General features: G+C 49.0%; 1 protein-coding gene across 8 annotated transcripts in view; it reads right to left on the reverse strand.

Moving 5' to 3' along the window:
* The window catches only part of fat1a (FAT atypical cadherin 1a), a 57,470-nt gene that overhangs the window by 3,919 nt on the left and 32,970 nt on the right, over positions 1-20,581 (reverse strand). For all 8 annotated transcript variants that reach the window (XR_013628176.1, XR_013628175.1, XM_078793697.1 and 5 more), the window contains 18 exons: positions 17,539-17,814; positions 16,182-16,392; positions 11,342-15,415; positions 11,060-11,256; positions 10,820-10,973; positions 9,092-9,325; positions 7,175-7,561; positions 5,772-5,986; positions 5,180-5,317; positions 4,952-5,095; positions 4,521-4,718; positions 3,093-3,677; positions 2,778-3,000; positions 2,474-2,608; positions 2,182-2,339; positions 1,542-2,010; positions 1,320-1,473; positions 42-152 (listed from right to left, as the gene is read on the reverse strand). Coding sequence is in view for 6 of the 8 variants with exons in the window: in XM_078793697.1 (XP_078649823.1) it covers positions 42-152; positions 1,320-1,473; positions 1,542-2,010; positions 2,182-2,339; positions 2,474-2,608; positions 2,778-3,000; positions 3,093-3,677; positions 4,521-4,718; positions 4,952-5,095; positions 5,180-5,317; positions 5,772-5,986; positions 7,175-7,561; positions 9,092-9,325; positions 10,820-10,973; positions 11,060-11,256; positions 11,342-15,415; positions 16,182-16,392; positions 17,539-17,814 (8,063 nt within the window). In the remaining 2 variants the exon portion in view is untranslated. The remainder of the gene's footprint in view (positions 1-41; positions 153-1,319; positions 1,474-1,541; positions 2,011-2,181; positions 2,340-2,473; positions 2,609-2,777; positions 3,001-3,092; positions 3,678-4,520; positions 4,719-4,951; positions 5,096-5,179; positions 5,318-5,771; positions 5,987-7,174; positions 7,562-9,091; positions 9,326-10,819; positions 10,974-11,059; positions 11,257-11,341; positions 15,416-16,181; positions 16,393-17,538; positions 17,815-20,581) is intronic.

Here is a 20,581-nt window from a genome sequence, read left to right on the forward strand (position 1 = left end):
TTCCTGTTCATCATCGGCTTCGTAACTTCCAGGGGACTCACCTGTCGCCTTGGAAACCGGCGTCGCACTCGCACACCGGGCCGTCCAGACTGTCGATACACTTGCCGCTGTTCTTACACGGGTTGTCTGTGCAGTACGGTCCCAGCTGGCACCTGCAGTCCCACACCAGGATACATCGTTACAGCAGCCCCGTATCGCCTCTCTTACCAACATCACACGCCCATATCCACCAACACCGATATCAATAGTCATAGCCAGTATCGGCATACCCACATTGGACACAATACCGATATCGACCAATATCAAACAGCACTTCCTTACCGATACTGATAGGGAATCAATACCGATATCAGTATTGTTAACATTACCAGCATACCGATATCGGACATGATATCAATATCAACAAATATCAAACAGCACTTCACCATTGATACTGATAGGGAATCGATATTGATATCAGCATTGTTAACCAATGCCAGCATACCGATATTGGACACAATACCAATATCGACCAATATCAAACAGCACTTCATTACCGATACTGATAGCAAATCGATACCGATATTGGTATTGTTAACCAATATCGACATACCAACATTGGACATAATACCGATATCAACCAATATCGGACAGCACTTCATTACCGATACTGATAGCAAATCAATACAGATATCAGTATTGTTAACCATTACCAGCATACCGATATCGGACATGACATCAATATCAACCAATATCAAACAGCACTTCACCATTGATACTGATAGGGAATCAATATTGATATCCGCATTGTTAACCAATGCCAGCATACCGATATTGGACACAATACCAATATCGACCAATATCAAACAGCACTTTATTACCGATACTGATAGAGAATCGATACCGATATTGGTATTGTTAACCAATATCGCCATACCAACATTGGACATAATACCGATATCAACCAATATCAGACAGCACTTCACCACCGATAGCGAATTGATATTGTTACTGATATCGGTATTGTTAACCAATACCAGAATACCAATATTGGTCATGATATCGATATGGACCAATATCAGACAGCACTTCACCACCGATAGCGAATTGATATTGTTACTGATATCGGTATTGTTAACCAATACCAGAATACCAATAGTGGTCATGATATCGATATGGACCAATATCAAACAGCACTTCACCATTGATACTGATAGGGAATCGATATCGGTATTAACTAATACCAGCATACCGATATGGGACATGATACCAATATGGACCAATATCAAACAATCCCAATCCAGGATCCCAATCCAGGAAGCGGCCGTGCCGGGGTTCACCTTTGTCCCGAGTACTGTCCCCTGCACTGGCAGTAGAAGTCGGCCCCCCGAGGGACGCAGGTCCCTCCGTACAGGCAAGGGTTGGAGGCGCAGGGACTGATGGCCACCTCGCAGTGGGCGCCCATGAAGGAGGCGGGACATTTGCAGAAGTAGCCTGGCGAGTAAAAAGTACACGTCACGTTGGCATTTGATTGGACGGGGATGATTAAAGATGGCGGCTACCTCCATTGGGCCTGCGGGTGCACAAGCCCCCGTTGGTGCAGGGGTTGCTGGAGCAGCTCTCGGCGGGGGCCAGCGCGCACCCCGGCGCCACGTCCTCGATGTCCTCCATGACGGCGTGGGCCCGGCGCGCCTTGGTGTTGAGTGGCAGCTCCTGGCCGTTGAGGGCGATGGCCTCCATGCAGCCGCGGAAGCCGTTGGTGACGGGCAGCGTCCGTCCGTGGCGGGCGGCGGCGTGCTGGCGGACGTGGCCGCCGAAGTAGACGCTGTTGTCCAGGTTGAGCGTGCGCAGGGTGCCCGGCGCCGTGCCCGAGGCCGCGTGCACGCGGTCCAGCACCAGCTTGGCGTAGTTCCCGTCCACCTCCAGGGAGACCGTGTGCCACTCGCCGTCGTTCACCTGGGCGCTGTGGACCGACACCAGGCCGGGACCGCTGCCGCAGTCGAACTTGTACTGCAGGCGGCCGTTGACGATCTGGTTCAGAGGAGAGGACTGTCAATGGTGTGCGTGGCGCCCCCTATTGGCTGTGCTGAGACATGCTAGCATATTTAGCGCTGGGAAGACTGGCGAGCTAGTCACTTGGGTCTGGTACTGGTGACCAGAGACCTCAAACGTGGATGCACGCTAAAGGCGGCGTGGACGCACCTCCAGGATGCTGTAGTCGGTTCCCTTGGCGAACATGACGGTGGCGTGGCTGGAGAAGGTGCGAAGCCTCAGCGACATCTTCATCAGCTCCTTGTTGTCGTTGTCCATCAGGTGGTACCTCACGTAGCCGCTGCCGCTGAACGTCAGCGAGTGGCCGTCTGGGGCGAAGCCATGGCGGTACGGAAATTAAAACGTTGACTACGTTCTCAGATTTCAGATCAACATTTGCAATAAAAGTGATGACTAAAAGGCATCATGATCACGTATTAAAAGAAAGTCCAAAGGAAGTTACCGGAACATTTGGTGGTTTTGCCGTCGGGACACACACACGTGTGGACGGCGTCTCTGTGGGGGTCCGCCACGCACGCCATCCCCTCGGGACAGGGGCTGCTGTCGCACACGTTGTTCAGGACAGGACATCTGCCACCTGTTGGAAGGACAGGCGTCAAAACCGGAGGATGTCTAGACAGGAAGTGTATTTGTAGGCTACTTCCTGGCGACGTAAGACATCTGGATCGTACCATTTTTGAACAAAAGTGACTGCATTTTGGATTAGTTATGTAAGTCCAGATAATAACGCCGATGCGGCACGTGACCTTCGCACTGGCAGCTGGCGTCCCTGTGGTGGCGCGGCGTGACGAAGCTGAGGCGGGCCGTGCTGTAGGTGGACATGGACGTCTTGTCCAGCGAGACCACCTCGTCGCAGAAGCGCAGCGGGCAGTCCAGGCCGACGCACAGCTTCTGGACCACACGCACGATGCGGACCCCCGTCATCTCCTCGATGACGGCCGCCGAAGAGTTCAGCTTCCTGAAGACCACCTGAAGGAGGACGGACAAAGACCCGTTAGTCCAGCAACATACCGCAGGTCCAATTCCTGATCATCATCCTAAGACGTCCTCTCTGCTCTCACCTCCTGGGACTGGTACGGACTTCCGGATCTTTCCAGAGCCAGCAGGACGTCCAGGTCTCCTTGCTCGGACGGTTGAAGGCTGACCAGCTGGACCTCGCTCCTCCTCACCCCGGCGATGTTCCTCAGCGCCCTCTGGAAGTTGCGCCAGTAGTCCCCGATGAACTCCTCGGGGGCGATGCTGGCAAAGCGCACGGCGATGGAGTTGTCCAACGCCTGGCGCACGGCCTGGCGGACGTGAACGTTGACGTCGGCGGCGGCGGTGAAGCGGCCGTCGGTCACAGTCACGTTGAGCGGGTAGTGGCCCACGTCCAGGGGCCGCAAAGCGATGACTTTGCCGTCGGAGGCGGAAACGGAGAACAAGGCCTCGCCGGGGGAGGACGCGGGGGCCAGGCTGTACGTCAGCGTGTCGTACACGTCCTGGTCGGTGGCGTGGATCTTTCCCAGGACGCCGCCCGCGTACTCGTCCCCGGCTGTGGAGACAAAGACGTCCAGGGGGAGGATGGCGGGAGGGTAGACGCTCTCCTCGATGATGCGGACGCTGATGAAAGCGCTGGAAAAGAGCGGAGGTTTGCCGCTGTCGGAAACCTGCAAAAAGCAAAGACAAACATTCAGGATGCACTGACGCATTTGCCCACTAGGGGGCACTGCTGCTATTCTATTCTATAACTGGCACGGCGGCACTAGGAACCACTCCAACGTTCACACAGATGGTCAACAGCTCTACTGGGGGGGGGGGGGGGGGAGTCCAACAAGGAGACATCACACCTACGGTATGTCCCGCGTCCAATCTGTCCACTCTCTCTGTCCTCACGTGATCCCGCCCACTCACATTGGAACACAAACACCGGACAACACGGCCCACTCGGAATATCCATAACTCGTACGAGGCTTTTGGGGGAACCACCGTTCACCATCAGACCATATTTAAACATGTTAAAAATATTATTAACATATATATTATTACAAATAAATCTATAGAAATAGTTATTTACACAATAACATTTTGTAGATTATTTCTGATTATGAATGAACGATTACAATTCTTTCTAAAAAAAAATCACTATTATTTCTTTATTATTATTTCTCTTCTTTTTTGAAATTTGTTCATGATTTTCATAATTACACAATAGTAAAAATACTAATAATTGTAATTAGTTCTTTTCACCTTTTTGCTATTTTAATAATTATACAATTTAATGAAAATCCAAATCATACAAATTATTATTTCTTCATTTCTTGAATTGATTATTTCTGAGGATTAAGCGGAATAGAAAATATTTTATTTCCATTCCTATTTTTGTTATGTTATGTTTAATTAGATAAAATCCCATAACAACATTATTATTTATTGATTATTATCATTTCTGTTCCTCTTTTTAATAATTTCATAATTCTACAATATCAGCCAGTATCATTAGTGTAACTCACCAGCGCCCTCAGCAGGAAGTGTTCTTTCACTTTCTTGCTCAGCGCCCCCACCGAGAGCAGAGCCCCCTGCTGGTCGATGCGGAAAGCCTCGCCCTCGTTGCCGTCAGCGATGGAGAAGGCGAACGGCGGCCCGTTGTGGGACGCGTCCCGGTCGGAGACGAGGAGCTGGAGGACGCTGGTTCCTTCGGCTTGGTTCTCCTACGGAATGGACAGAGATGGTTGGCAACAGCAACAGGCGTGGTGATGCATTTGAGGAGGCTGGGAATCAGGACTTTAGCATAGAATATTTTATTCCTATAACATTTTTTTTTCTAAAAAAACAAAAACCACAACTTTTTTAGTGCTTAGCTTCTTTTTACACTTTAATGGCAGTTGTGAACAAAAAGGATGGCCGGAGTTTGGCCCGCTACTCCCTCCTTTCCTCCCCCCACCTGGATGATGATGCTGTAGTTGGCCTGGGAGAAGAGGGGCGGGTTGTCGTTGACATCGGAGATGTCGATGTTGATGACGGCGCTGCTGGAGAGAGGCGGCGTCCCGTTGTCGGAGGCCATCACCGTCAGCGTGTACCCCGAGGTCTGAGGATGAGGGAGGGGGGGACGGTTGTTACCAGCTCCAAACCTACCCGACGGCTCCCCGCCCCGCCCGGCCCGGGTCCTCACCTGCTCTCGGTCCAACTGCCGGCCCACTTTTAGCTCGCCCCGCAGCGGGTCCACGATGAAGGGGCTGCCGCCGTTGCCGCCCACGATGGCGTAGCGCACATTGGCGTGCGACGGCCCGTCAGCGTCCTCCGCCACCACCTTCACGTCACAATCACATCATTTTATTCCACAAAGAATAAAAGAAACTTTTTAGCTTTCAAAAATATCAAAGCAAAAAAAATCATCAAATGTTTCTGAATAATTCATGACATATGATATGGCTATATCATATATTACATATATATTATACATATATATTCTAATGTAAGATATAGGTAATGTAAGATATTGTAATTCTTCTGTTTTTGTCTGTCTCGTGAATATTTGCGTCAGCGTTTGTGCTGCTGGAGCACGAAGACGAGCTTCCACGTCATCGTTAACGAAGCCGCGTGATGACGAGCGCCAGACAACAAAAAGGTTGAGCCGGCGTGAAGCGGCTTTGCTCCTCAAAGAGCTCGGCCGGCGTGAGGATGAGGAAGAGGATGAGGATTAGCGCAGGTGCTGCGACGCGATAGCTACCGGCACGTCAACACGCGGCGAGCGCCCGTCTCACCGTCAGCACCGTCCTTCCCGGCTCGGCGTCCTCGCCCACGACGGCCGTGTAGACGTCCTGGCTGAAGACGGGCTTGTTGTCGTTGACGTCCGTCAGGTTGACGTTGACGGTGGCCATGTCGCTGAGCGGCGGGGAGCCGCCGTCCGTGGCCTCGATGGTGATGTAGTACTCGTGAGACACCTCGTAGTCCAGACGCTCGATCACGAAGACGTCGCCTGAGGAAAAAACGGATCCATAGTCCATCAAAATAAAAAAAAAAACATTTTAGGCTTTCAATGAAGTTACTGCACATTTTGGCGTCAACACAAAAGATGGTTCAGTCCTCAACACATCTAACGTACATTTTCATAAAAACCAACGACAACTTGGAGTGTTTGACAAATCAAACGTCCAAAAAAATTAACTATTTTAGGTCTTCAATGAAATGACTTCACATTCTTTTGTATACACCAAAGATGGTTCAGTCCTCAACAAATCTAACAAATGCTTTTGTAAAAACCAGAAGACAACTTGGAGTCTGAATTATCCACAGTCCAAAAAAACCCCAACCATTTTAGGCTTTCAATGAAGTTACACATTTTGGCATCAACACAAAAGATGGTTCAGTCCTCAACACATCTAACATATGTTTTGGGAAAAACTAAATTCAGCTTGGAGTCTTTGATAAAATAAATTGTCCAAAATAACTAACCATTTTAGGTCTTCAATGAAATGACTGCACATTCTTTGTATACACCGAAGATGGTTCAGTCCTCAACACATCTAACGAATGCTTTTGTAAAAACCAAAGACAACTTGAATTTTTGGAATTATCCATAGTCCAAAAAAAAACAACCATTTTAGGCTTTCAATGAAGTTACAGCACATTTTGGCGTCAACACAAAAGATGGTTCAGTCCTCAACACATCTAACGTACATTTTCGTAAAAACCAAAGACAACTTGGAGTCCTCAAAGACTCAGCGTCCAAAAAAAACAACAATTGGAGGTTTTCAGTAAAAATAATCACACTGTTCCGTATAGACCAAAGATGGTTCAGTCCTCAACACATCTAACGAATGCTTTTGTAAAAACCGGAAGACAACTTGAATTTTTGGAATTATCCATAGTCCAAAAAAACCAACCATTTTAGGCTTTCAATGAAGTTACAGCACATTTTGACATCAACACAAAAGATGGTTCAGTCCTCAACACATCTAACGTACATTTTCGTAAAAACCAAAGACAACTTGGAGTCCTCAAAGACTCAGCGTCCAAAAAAAAACAACAATTGGAGGTTTTCAGTAAAAATAATCACACTGTTCCGTATAGACCAAAGATGGTTCAGTCCTCAACACATCTAACATCCATTTCCCGACCACTTGCCTTTGCTGCGGACCAGGTGAGACGGTAGGAGGTATCTTACCCGTGCGAGGATCCACGCTGAACACGCCGTGCTCGTTGCCGCTGACGATGCTGTAGGCGATCTCCCCGTTCGCCTCGACGTCGCGGCTGGCCGCCTGCACCCTGAGGACTTGGGTGCCCACGGCCACGTCCTCCGACACGGTGGCCGTGTATTCCCGATGCTCGAACACGGGCGGGTTGTCGTTGATGTCCAGGACGGAGACGACCACGTGGCACAGCGAGGAGAGGCGGGGCGAGCCCTGGTCGCTGGCGCGGGCCTTCAGCTGGTACACGGACTGCACCTCGCGGTCCAGGGGGCGCTCCAGGCTCAGGATCCCCGTCAGCTCGTCGATGGAGAAGAAGCCCTCGGCGGAATCGACCAATGAGTACACGATGTCGCTGTTGACGCCTGGGAGGCAAAGAAAAAAAGGAGTGAACGCGGAACGTGGTGGTGCACATTGATCGTTGATTCCTGAACCATTCCGCCCCCCCCCTTACACCCAAACATCAATCATGAGGAAATCATCATCTTCCAAACAGCAGCTGTGATGCCCGCCAACGATATCGCCATCACTCACGTCCTCCCGCTGGCAACGAGACACAGACGGATGGCGATAATAATCATAATGCATCTCTGCAGGTGCTTTTGGGATACGCCATTACGCCGCCATTTATTATCATCACACACGCTACGCCTTCGCTCCTAATCATGCATTCAAGAACACTGGCACGGGGGTAAGATATCTGAAATGCTAGCATGCTAACCGTTGCTAAGCTAACATGCAGCACGATAACAACACAACTGAATAACGCGGGATTTGATATCAATCCGAGCATCCATGTATCGTTTCTAAAGTCCAACGAAATGTTAATATGCTAACAGTCGCTATGCTAACACGTGTTAAAACACCTCATGACATTTGTTTTCAGACATGCAACCAAAATTTTGGTACAAAATGAAGACAATTTGGAGGCTATGATGAACCCAAACGTGCATTTTAGGAAAACTGTCGCCATCTGGTGAAAATTCCCCAAAATCCCAAACCGCAAACATGAAGATAATGGGACTATGATGTTGCGACTAAATATGTTGCATGATGTTTGCATGATGCACTATGATGTTGGGACAGAAATCGTTTAAAAAGAATAAATAAATAAAAGATGAAAGATGAATCAAATGTATTTCGAAAGAATTGAATCCTAGCGGGTGCCAAACAACATCCACAACTAAAATAATGAAGAAAGCTGTCCAGCCTTGCCAGCCTACAAGATGGTCTTTGGATAAAGACCCCCAGAGTATTCCTAAGTCACGATGGTAGACACAGCAACATGATATCAGCGGAGCCAGACCGCACCGAGGGCGAGTCAGATCCCGGGATACGAGCGAGGAGCGATAAAGGACCAAGCCAAAGGCGTGGAATGTGGACTCGCTGAACTTCATCCGCGATGGAGGCCAGCCGTGCCGTCTGTCTGTCAGAGGCGCTAACTGCGCCCACGAGGCTAAGACGCTAGCGGCCCGAGCCGAGGAGGAGTCGTCCACGTCGAGACCGTGTGTCAAACACCCGTGGAGGATCAAGAAGCAAGCACTGAGAAAACTGACAAGAACGAAGAATGCAGCCAACATGGAGGAAGAATAGCGTGCGCTACTGGGCTGCAGGCAGCGGGGGCGCCATTGAGGCAATGTGGGGTTCACGATAATCACCCGACTGAATTATGATGTCATACCGATAAACCCCATAACATTAAAAATCAAAGACCAAAAAGGATCGACCATTTGTGAAAAAAACGCTTAAATGAGGCACGACTACCCGTACTGTGCAGGTAAGCAAATCAAGCGCTCCTTTCCCTCCTGCTTATGACGATAACGGGCTGTGGTAACCTCAAGATTTAAAAGAAGGCGTTTCACCGCCTCCTTCCTGTCCCGAGGAGCGCTCCTTACTGCTGTCGGCGTCGCTGGCCAGCAGTCTCGCCACCAGCGTCCCCGGCTCCGTGTTCTCGAAGACGCTGAAGGCGTACGGGTCGGCTGAGAACTCCGGAGCGTTGTCGTTGACGTCCCGCACGGCGATGTGGACGTCAGCCTCACAGTAGCGCCCGCCGCCGTCCACCGCCCGCACTTTGAACCTGTGCTCCTCCTGCTCCTCGCGGTCCAGCGGCTTCAAGGTCTTCAGCTCGCCTGGGATGGGAGACACGGGAATTAGGAAAATCAGGAGAATCAGGAATCAACAGTTCAGTTCAGTTCACCAATCCATTGAAAATGTGCAAAAAATGTAAAGTTTTAAATTGAAATATAAAGAAAAATGGAAATATAAGGACATGTGATATAGAAAATGGATTGATGAATAATAATTAATAATAATTTAAATATGAAATCATTTGAAATGATCAATTTATTCATCTAATTGTGAAATAAATAATCACATTGAAACTTGAATTTAATATTTCTTATATTCATATGGATTTTATTTTGCTATTAATTTTTTTATATTCAATTGTAATGATCTATTTCACTGCATTTGTATTGATTGTTTGATGTATTCATTTTTCAAGATTTTTAAAATAATTTAAATATTGATTTATTTTAATAACTTATAATTATTTTATAATTAATACAAATTAATACATAAATAAAAATATATACATTAATAAAAAATTATTATCATTTTGCTATTTCATTTTTATATTCAATTGTAATGATCTATTTCACTGCATTTGTATTGATTGTTTGATGTATTCATTTCAGGATTTTTTAAAATATTGATTAATTTCAATAATTTATAATTATTTTTTATAATTAATAAAAATAAATACATGAAAAATATATACATTACTAAAAAATAATTATTAATAATTAATAAAAAAAATGAACCGACATCCCGACATTCATTTCCAGACAAAAACCCAAACAGATGAAGGAGCTGTTATTGTTATTCTTTTTACCCCCACCCCACCCAAGCCCACCCAACCCCACCTCCACCCCCCTCCACCCTTCCAAGTAGCCGGGTGGAGCATGCAACTTAGGGACTCTCTCTCGTTATTTGCAGGCAACAAGTAGCAACGGCGTCATAAATTCGAGCTAAGTGTGCAAGTCTGTATTTCAGTGCCGCCTTGCCAGCCTCAGTCCCCCCCGAACGCCCCGCCCCCCCTTAGTGGCCCTGCAGGGAAATAGTCTTGGCTCCATGCAGAAAAAAATCAATAAATCAAAAGAATGAAGTAGTAAATAAACAAGTGGGCACCAGGGTGTTGTGCTTGGCTCCACGGCAGCTGATGCTAATTTGGCCTCGTGTGGAACATCTCAAAGACAAACAAAGAAAAGATGCCCACAGAGAAAGAAAGGCGGGGCTAGCGTTGGAGGTTTTGATAAAAAAAACATAAAAACAAAAAACAAGAATGTGTCTAGCTCAGGGGTGTCCAAATTTGGAATGCAGCGGTTCTTTTATCGTCCCGTGGCACAGTCAGAAAACACTTCAGAAAACTTCTAATGGAGTCATTTGACAAGAATAAAACCACAATATAGTTTTTTAAATTATGAGCATAATATTGAAATATTATATGAAAAAGTTAAGTCCGTCTTGGTTTGAGTCTGATTAGCGACCTTAACCAAGACGCCACTGTACGTCCATTTCCCTCACGGCTGATGTAGTCCGAGGGGAACTGTACAAATGCTAACCTGTGTCGGAGTCCATGAAGAAGAGTTCGGATCCCGCCCCCTGCAGCTCGTAGAAAATCTGAGCGTTTGAGCGGATGTCGGCGTCTGTGGCCGAGACCTGCAAGATGAGTCGGCTGGCCGGGGAGTCCTCGGGGACGCTCTCGCTGTAGAGGAGCTTGGGGGCGGAGAGGCGGTGGAGTGAGAAAGACAACACGGGCGGATTGGCTGAAGCTAAAGCTAAAGCTAACGCCGCAGACATACCTTGTCGCACACGGGGCTGTTGTCGTTGGCGTCCAGCACCTTCACTTCCACCACCGCCTTGGCGGTGAAGATGCCGTCACTGGCGGTGATGTTCAGGAGGTAGTAGTCTTTGGTCTCGCGGTCCAACGGCTTTCTGACCGACACCTTCCATTCATTCTGGACGTGTTCGATGGCAAACTGGCCCAGAGGGTCCCCCGCTGTTTGGACACAAAGAAATATCAACATGACACCTTTTGGCTTTGGGAACAACCAAAGGAAAACTTTATCCGCATCAAAACCCACCGGTTATGAAGTAGCTGACTTGTCTGTTGATGTCGTCCGAGTCGTCATCGGTGGTGCTGAGGATGGCGATCACCCCGCTGGGCGGAGGGTCATCCTCGCTGACCGTGCCCTTGTAGACCTCGGCGGTGAAACGAGGCGGGTTGTCGTTGATGTCGGCGACCGTCACTACCACTCTGGTGTCGGTCACGTGCTGGACTTTATCGCCTTGGTCGGTGGCGAAGACCACGACGGTGTACTTGCTCTGCTTTTCACGGTCCAGCTCTTTCAAGGTGGTCACCCAGCCGGTTTCGCCGTTGACGGCAAAGAGTTCAGAGATCTCCTGGGAGTCCTGCTTGGGGTCCAGGCTGTAGACCACGTGGCCGTTGGCGCCGGAGTCCAAGTCGGTGGCTTTGACTTGGATGACCTGCGCCCCGCTCGGGAGGTTTTCCACCACAACCGCCTCATAAGGGTCGGACTCAAAGACGGGCTTGTTGTCGTTGAGATCTTTCACTTGGATGTTCACGTTGACAGATGCGCCAATTTCGTAGCTCTCGTGCTTGGTCTGCGCTCGCAAGGTGAGCTGGTACCATTTAGTCGTCTCGTGGTCCAGGCTCTTCTGAAGCTTCAAGGCCCCGGTGTCCCTGTCCACAACAAACACCTCGTTCCCGTTGCTCTCCGGAGTGTTGCCGTTCACGAGGCTGTACAGGAGTAGCTGCTCGCTCTCCGCCTGCAGCACGTCAATCTCTGTACCGATGGGAAGGTCTTCAGCGACGGTGTAGCGGTAATGAGATTCGGCGAACTTGGGAATTGGCGTTTCGGGCGTCACGATGCGTATGTAAACCTGGACAACCGAATGCTTGGGTGGGTTCCCCGTGTCCTTGGCCCTGACGAAGAACGCATAGAGCTCGCCTTCCAGTCCGATGAGACTCTCTTTGGTCACGACGACTCCCGAGGTTTGGTGGATTTCAAAGTTTTCCGCCACATTTTCCACATCTGCTTCAATGGAGTACTCGATGTCGGCGTTGCTTCCCTCGTCCATGTCCGATGCGGCAATCTGAACCACCGACGTTCCCCTCGGGACATCTGACGGGATGGTGACTTTGTAGTCGGCTGCCCTAAACTGCGGGGCGTTGTCGTTGACGTCCGTCAGAACCACATTGACCGTACAAAAGCCCAGTTTTCCACCGCCGTCTTTAGCCATGAGAGATATGGGAATGACTTTGTCGATGGAGTTCTCACGGTCCAGGCTCTCCAAGGTGAACACCTCTCCGATTTCGCTGACGGAGAACTTGTCCTTGGCGACGTCGTTGACGATGTGATACGTTATTTGGCCGTAGATGCCTTCATTGTCATCGGTGGCTTTAGCCTCGGCCACCAAGGTACCCGCGGGGGAGTTTTCCACCAGCTCCACGACGTATTCCACCTGAGAGAAGGTGGGGTTGTGGATGTTGGCACCAGTGACCGTGACCACAACGAGGGCCGAGCTTCTAAAAACGCCATCCGACACCGACACGTTGAGGCGGTACAGCGGCTGCATGTGCGGCCGGCGGTGGTTGGAAACGACGATGGCGCCCCTCTGCTTGTCAATCACAAAGTTCTGATCCTCGTTTCCGGCGATGATGGCAAATTCCAGCTTGTTGGCGTCGGAGCCGTCGGCATCGGAGGCCTGGACCTGGGTGATGAAGTGTCCGCGTGGGGCTAACTCGCTGATGGTGGCTTGGTACGTTGGTTCCGCGAACGTCGGAGCGTTGTCGTTCAGGTCCATGACATCGACCGTCACGATAACGTCACTGGAGAGGGCGGGGACTCCCCCGTCGGTGGCGCGGACCCTCAAACGGTGCTGTTGGAACTCCTCGTGATCGAGCACTTGGGCTGTGGAGATGATTCCGGTTTGACGGTCGATAGTGAAATAATCCGAGCTCTTTCCCTTTTCTTCTACCAACTGAAAGAATATTTCCCGATTGTTCCCAGTGTCCATGTCTTTGGCAGCCACTCGCAGGACCGATGTCCCGATGACGGAGGCCTCGGAAATGTTGGCGTGGTAGGACTTTGACAGGAACACCGGGGCGTTATCGTTTATGTCCTCCAGTATGACGTCTACAAAAACCTCGGCGTGCGCCCCAGTCAGCGAGTCGGTGGCTCTCACGTTTAATTTGTAGGCGGGATGCGTCTCGAAGTCCAAAGGTTGGCCAACGTGGAGAACACCTGTGTTGAAATCGATGGAGAACTGTTTGAGGGGATCTCCCTCGGAGATGGTGTAAACGATGCGAGGTCCTTCAGAATCGCTGGCCTGCACGTGGAGGACGGGCGTGTGCACCTGAATGTTCTCGGGGATTTCGATGTTATAAAAAGGTTTCTCAAACACGGGCACGGCTTTGTTCACCACTCTTATCGGGACTTGCACTTCTGCCGACAGCGGCGGGTCGCCGTTGTCCCTCGCCAGGACGACGACGACAAAGTCTGTGTCGAGCGATTCTTTCTCAAACGTCCTTTTGATGGAGATTTCCCCAGACGGACTGACGTGGAAGTGTTCCTCTTGTCCCTTCAGCTCGTAGTGGATTTCCGCATTGGGACCCTGGTCCTTGTCCACCGCCGTGACCTGCCGGATGACTTGGCCTTCCTTGGCGTCCATCTGAACCAGACCGTGATAGGGAAGGTTGACAAAAGTCGGCTTGTTGTCATTGACATCGTCCACTGTCACGGTTAGCAGAACGTGGGCGGCTTCTTCAGACGCGTCCTCTTTGGAAACCTCAACAACGATGTCAAAGGTGTCCTGGGTTTCCCGATCGAACGCTATCCCGGTGGTTGAAACGACGCCGGATGTTTGGCCGATTTCAAATCTCCTGTCGGGATTCAGGATTTTGTAGAACAAGGGCTCGTTCACCTGGTTCCCGACGGCAGCGATGACTTCCAGGGTTTTCTTCTCGGATGAGTTCTCCAGGACCGAGGCTTTGTAGGACTCTCTGGTGAACTTCAGTTTGCTCTCCTTGTTCTCCTTTAAGTTGATCTTGACCGTGGCGACGCTGGCAAATCTACCATCCGAAACCCTCACTTTCAGTTCGTATCTGCTCCTCAGTTGGGTGACGTTCTGGATGGAGATGACGCCGGTGTTGGCGTCCATTTGGAACTTCTCGCCAATGTTACCCTCCGAGATGGAGAACAGAAGTTTGGCATTGGGTCCAGAGTCCAAGTCCGTGGCGTTGACTTTGATCACTTCCACCCCCTTGTACGTGGGCACCACGATACTGGCCTCGTACGGGTCTTGGCTGAACACGGGCGGACAGTCGTTCACGTCGATGACTTCAACTGTCACGTTGGCCGCCGTCTCGGCGAACAAGCGTGGCATCCCCAGATCGTGGACCTGGACGCTGAAACGGTACACGCTCCTTTGCTCGTAATCCAAAGAGGTCGTGATTCTGACGGCGCCGGTACTCGAGTCGATGGCGAAATAGTTGAGAGCGAAAGGCTCGACGATTTGATAGATGAGCATGGCGTTGTGGTCGTGATCAGCATCCGAGGCACGGATGACAAAAGGCGTGTTTTCTTGCGTCAGGACGATGCTGTTCACGGGGGCGGACTCGCTGATGACGCCTTTGAACTCCCTCTGGACGAAAACGGGAGCGTTGTCGTTTTCGTCCTTCAGGTGAACCACGAGCGTGGCGTTGCTGGCGAGCCCGGCCATGTTGGTGCCTTGAATGACGAGCCTGTATTGAGCCGCCGTCTCGTAGTCCAGCTCCTTCTGGGTCACCACCACGCCAGAGTTGGGGTTTATGTCAAACACGTTGTTGACGTTGCCGCTTTTGATCTGGTAGAAAACCGACGACTGGCTGACGGCTGTGACCGAGCTCACGAAACTTCCCGGGACGGCCGACTCGCTGACATCGGCGGAGAAGTCCTTTTGGGTGAACCTGGGGGCGGCGTTGTCGGACACGGTCACCAGGATGTGAGCGGTGGCGGTGGTGGACAGCGGGGGCGTTCCTTTATCCGTCGCCTTGATGGCAAGTTCAAACTGAGTCTTTCTGCTGCGATCCAACTCCTTGGCAACCGAGATGGTCCCCAGGACGGGGTCCATGGCGAAGGAGTTCGCCGTATTTCCTGCAAGAAGACCAGAGTTTAGTGGCGGCTTTGGTACGGGGAGCACTCTGGTACGGTTCAACTCTTTCACCTGCCTGACTAACACTACTTTCTAGGCCACACAACTAGGAGCCCCAAGTTCGATTCCACCCTCGGCCATCTCTGTGTGGAGTTTGCATGTTTTCTCCGGGTACTCCGGTTTCCTCCCACATTCCAAAAACATGCTAGGTTAATTAGCCACTCCAAATTGTCCATAGGTATGAATGTGAGTGTGAATGGTTGTTTGTCTATATGTGTCCTGTGATTGGCTGGCCACCAGTCCAGGGTGGACCCCGCCTCTCGCCCGAAGACAGCTGGGATAGGCTCCAGCACCCTCGTGAGGATAAGCGAATGAATAGTTCCTAGTAAACATAATCTGAAGGCACAACGCCATCGAAGTAGAGATGATGGATACTGGCTACTTCCTTACCGATACCAACTGATAATGATACTGACAACAAATGACTTGGGTCTGATCATCTAGTGTGGAGAATAAGACGTCCAAACAATGGCTGCCTTTGTTTCATTCTCAAAAGGTTAGTAGGGGAGAAGACGGAGGGCGGATGAAATGGCTGACATATTTGGAAAGTCCAGACAAAGCCCAGCTTGGACTCAAATATTCCATTCATGAAGAAGATCCAGTAGGATGCAGACGTGGACGTGACTCATGCATTTTAGCGAGCTGACTTCATTGGCGGTCCTCCGCAGTCAAAGGCCATCAGTAAAGGTGACACGGAGACCCCAGTACCTGACTCGATGCTGTAGCGGACCTCAGCGTTCTGGCCCTTGTCTTTGTCCAGGGCGCTGACCTGCAGCACGGCTGAGCCCACGGCCGCGGACTCGAACACGCGGCCCGAGTAGGCCGTGTCGATGAACCAGGGCGCGTTGTCGTTGGCGTCCTCCACAGTGACGATGACACGGACCAGGTTCCGCTTTACGGGGATGTCCTGGTCTCGTACCTGGAAATGAAAGACACCCCAAATCCAGTTTGGCACCAAGATGTGTAGAACCAATGAGAACAGGCTTTGCTGCAACGTGACGACTACGAGGTGTTATACTTGTCTGGGTATCTTCATGTCTGAACACGTGACGGACAGGAAGTGACCTCGTAGTTTCAGAGTTGAGTTTTGGATTAGTGTGCCTGCTGTTCTGGCGGTCAAGTCTGGTGCTTGTGTGTCTCAGCCAACAATACAGTACCATGACTGACCATGAGTAACCAGTGCAATGCCGTACATTTTGTATTTTGCTTCCTTTAGACATTTTTATGCTTCATTTAGGCACAAAAACATGGGCATATTTTTGACCAATAATCGGCTGTAGTCAACCCCCAAACAGCATTATTTAGTCATTAATATATTTAAGTGAAAAATATAAAAAAATATCATTATTTAAATTATTTGTCATCAATATATTCAAATAAAAAATTAAATATTTAAATTATTTGTCATTAGTATATTTAAAAAAATAATTATTAATTATTTAAATTATTGTTAATTAATATATTTAAATAAAATAGTAATTATTAATTATTTAAATTATTTGTCATTATGTTTAAATAAAAAAGTAATTATTCATTATTTAAATTATTTGCCATTAATATATTTAAAAAATTAATTATTCAAACTATTTGTCATTAATATATTTAAATAACAAAGTAATTATTAATTATTTAAATTATTTGTCATGAATATATTTTAATAACAATTATTTAAATTATTTGTCAATGTATTTAAATAAAAAATGATTAATTTATTATGCAAATTTATTGTATAATTTTGACTATGTTGTATATGCTGAACAGTCATGGCGTAAAAACATTTGTACGGTGGTGGGGATAATAAATAACTCATCTACTGTACTTACTCAAGGAATTTTGTCAAAAATAAATTCCATAAAATGAAATTTAAATGTCTGGAAATACACTTTCCTCCAAAACTGGCCAAGGTTTGAGTGATTTTGGACTTTTCTGGCACGAAAGCTGCCTTCTAAAAATGATTTTATTTGCTGTGAAATAGGTTTTTATTTCTCCGAAAAGAAAATGTCGACGATATAGTGTAGAACGTTACCGCTAGGATGAACGTGATCGGACGCGAGTCCTTCCCTACCATGACAGTGAGGATATGGCGATGCATGGTCTCGTGGTCCAGTCGCTCGGCGGTGTACAGGGTCCCCGTCCCCGGGTCCAATTTAAACTTCTTGAGGCTGAAGGGATCGGTGCTGCTCAGCAGAGTGAAGGTCAGCTTGTTCTTCTCGTCTTGGTCGGCGGCGTCGATGTGCAGCACCTCGGTCCCCACGGGGGTGTCCTCGGGGACGCTGACGTCGTAGCGGTCCCGGGAGAACTGCGGGCGGTGGTTGTTGGTGTCGATGACGCGGATGAGCACCTGCGGGGACAACGGGGTGGGACATGTTCAAATTATAATTATTCTCTGGCCTCGTTCATTGTTTCTCTTCATTGTGAACCGCAGCTCCCCGGTGTCGGCGGCACTCGTGCGTGACTGGAGGAAAGACAATTATCATGCCAATCACTTGTCCTGCTGAATGGATGAAGTCAAACCTGCGACCCAAACGTCTTTCCACTCACTCTGATCAGCAGAAAAGTGCAGCTGACCCCCCCCCCTCAGCGCCCCCCCCCAACCACAAACACTCCAACATCATCACCAAGCGGGAGAATGTTTTATCAACAGCAGCCACTCGTCTACTGGACTTCCGTCAGAGGATTATGGAGAGCTGTTGGAATGCCATCTCTCACTTCCCAGAGCGGGGGTGATTTGGGGGTGGTTGGGGGTGTTTCCAGCGTGGCCAAATACGGGGAACAAAGGGATCAGGCCCGATTAGACACCTGAATACCAGACACCAGGGGGTGATATCCCTTGTGGGGCGGACTAGAGATGACAAGCACTCCAAAGCCGCCGACGCCCCAACCTGACAAGAGCGATAGCGTGCGGCTGGATTGTGGGGCCTGCGCTTGTGGGGTGCTAAACATGCTTTAGCCCCAGAAGGGGCGAGCAGCGGTGGGCCTCTGTTGCAGGGTTGCTTCCCCCGAGCAGCCTGACGGCATGAGCGTTCCAGGCGTGTCTTCTCATGTCTCGCCAAACATCAGACAGCATCCCTCATGCTCACCATGCAACACGCGTGCTAACAACCCCCCCCCCCAACACCCCCCACCCCCCCCCCTGCTGATCGGGCTTCCGCTGACCCAGAATTGCAAACTAAACTAAACGTTGTAGCATTTTGGTTATGCTCTACTTATTAAGGGGGATGTTTATTTGATCAAAGGGGGGCGGGACAATCATTGGAGGCGGGCAATTAGGAGTACATGATAATTATGGGATGTTATGATAAATCTGATCATATTAAAAATGGCTGAGATAACCCATACTTTAACGAGGGTGGGTGAGACGTACTGTGCAGGTCAGCAAATCAGAGGCGAATCCCTGGTAGGGATTGTTGAGTCTGGTGCTTGTGTGTCTCACCCAACTTTACAGTAGGATTATTGATACAATTATGACACCGTTTTTTTTTTTCAACCTGGAGCGACTCTACAGTACAGCCGATACAGTACAGGCTCACCAACCTCTACTGCTACAAAGTACATACTGTGTGCAGGAGTACCACTGTTACACAGTATACCATGTAAGCAGGAGTATCACTGTTACACAGTATAACATGTACAGGAGTACCACAGGATATCATGTGTAAGAGTACCACAGGATATCATGTGTAAGAGTACCACAGGATATCATGTGTAAGAGTACCACAGGATATCATGTGTAAGAGTACCACAGGATATCATGTGTAAGAGTACCACAGGATATTATGTAAGCAGGAGTACCACTGTTACACAGTACATCATGTGTAAGAGTACCACAGTACATCATGTGTAAGAGTACCACAGGATATCATGTGTAAGAGTACCACAGGATATTATGTAAGCAGGAGTACCACTGTTACACAGTACATCATGTGTAAGAGTACCACAGTACATCATGTGTAAGAGTACCACAGTACATCATGTGTAAGAGTACTACAGGGTATCGTGTAAGCAGGAGTACCACTGTTACACAGTACATCACGTGTAGGAGTACCACAGTACATCACGTGTAGGAGTACCACAGTACATCACGTGTAGGAGTACCACAGTACATCACGTGTAGGAGTACCACAGTACATCACGTGTAGGAGTACCACAGTACATCACGTGTAGGAGTACCACAGGGCATCATATGTGTAGGAGTACTACAGTATATGACGAGTTTCCCACCCCAGCAGGAAGCAACCGTCGGTGTGATGAGGCGGTTTTGATGGAAAAGAAGCAGCGTTCCTTTTGTGGGTCTGGTGCCGTGCGTTGGAGAGGAAGCCCCCCCCCCCGCCAGGTGGCAGCTTGTGGCCCGATGGCGGCGAGCACGCACACATGTTCCCAAAACAGGATTAGCGCCGCTCCCCACCACAAACACAAGTTCCCCGTCGGACGCAATCATCTCGGCAAACACGGAGACATTTAGTCTTTAAAAGCCAACGGGGGGGAGAACGTCAAGCGTTCCAAACGACAAGGAAAATAGGCCATCCCATCCGGCGGCACAGCTTCCACATTTGAGGAAAGTTTCACCAGCGAGATGGTTAGAAGGTAAACGCCAACACCGCGCCCCCCCCCAGGAAACAACAATGTTTGACGACTGACAATTTTGCCGTCGGCTTCGACTCGCCTCCTCATCTCCGGATTAGTAAATCCCGCTTGCATGGAAAACTTCTTCACATGTTCTCCGAGGAACGTACAAACTGGAACATCAACAGCCACCAGCCACCTCCACGAGGGACTCATTTCAACAACCTTTGGATTTGACACCTTTTCCATACTTTTCCATTCTCCTCAACGGGAACGTGTTGGGTTGGACATGGCAGGGGTGTCCAAAGTGTGGCCCGGGGCCACGTGGGGCCGGCAGCACAAATTTAGAAAAATCTGCAGTAATTTCACAAGAATCAATACAAAATATTAAAGAGGAATAAGTTGATGTAAGGACAAAAGGTAAAATTTGACAAAAATAAGAGAATGTCATTTGAGGAGCATAAAGTTGAAATCTGGAAGAAAAAATGAAAAACAAAACAAAAAAGCATTTATTTTTGGAAAATGAAGGTGAAGAAAAAGTGAAA

This window comes from Doryrhamphus excisus, linkage group LG9, assembly GCF_037039965.1.
Source record: "Doryrhamphus excisus strain RoL-2023G ecotype Guam linkage group LG9, RoL_Dexc_Guam_v1.1, whole genome shotgun sequence".
NCBI lineage: Eukaryota > Metazoa > Chordata > Actinopteri > Syngnathiformes > Syngnathidae > Doryrhamphus > Doryrhamphus excisus.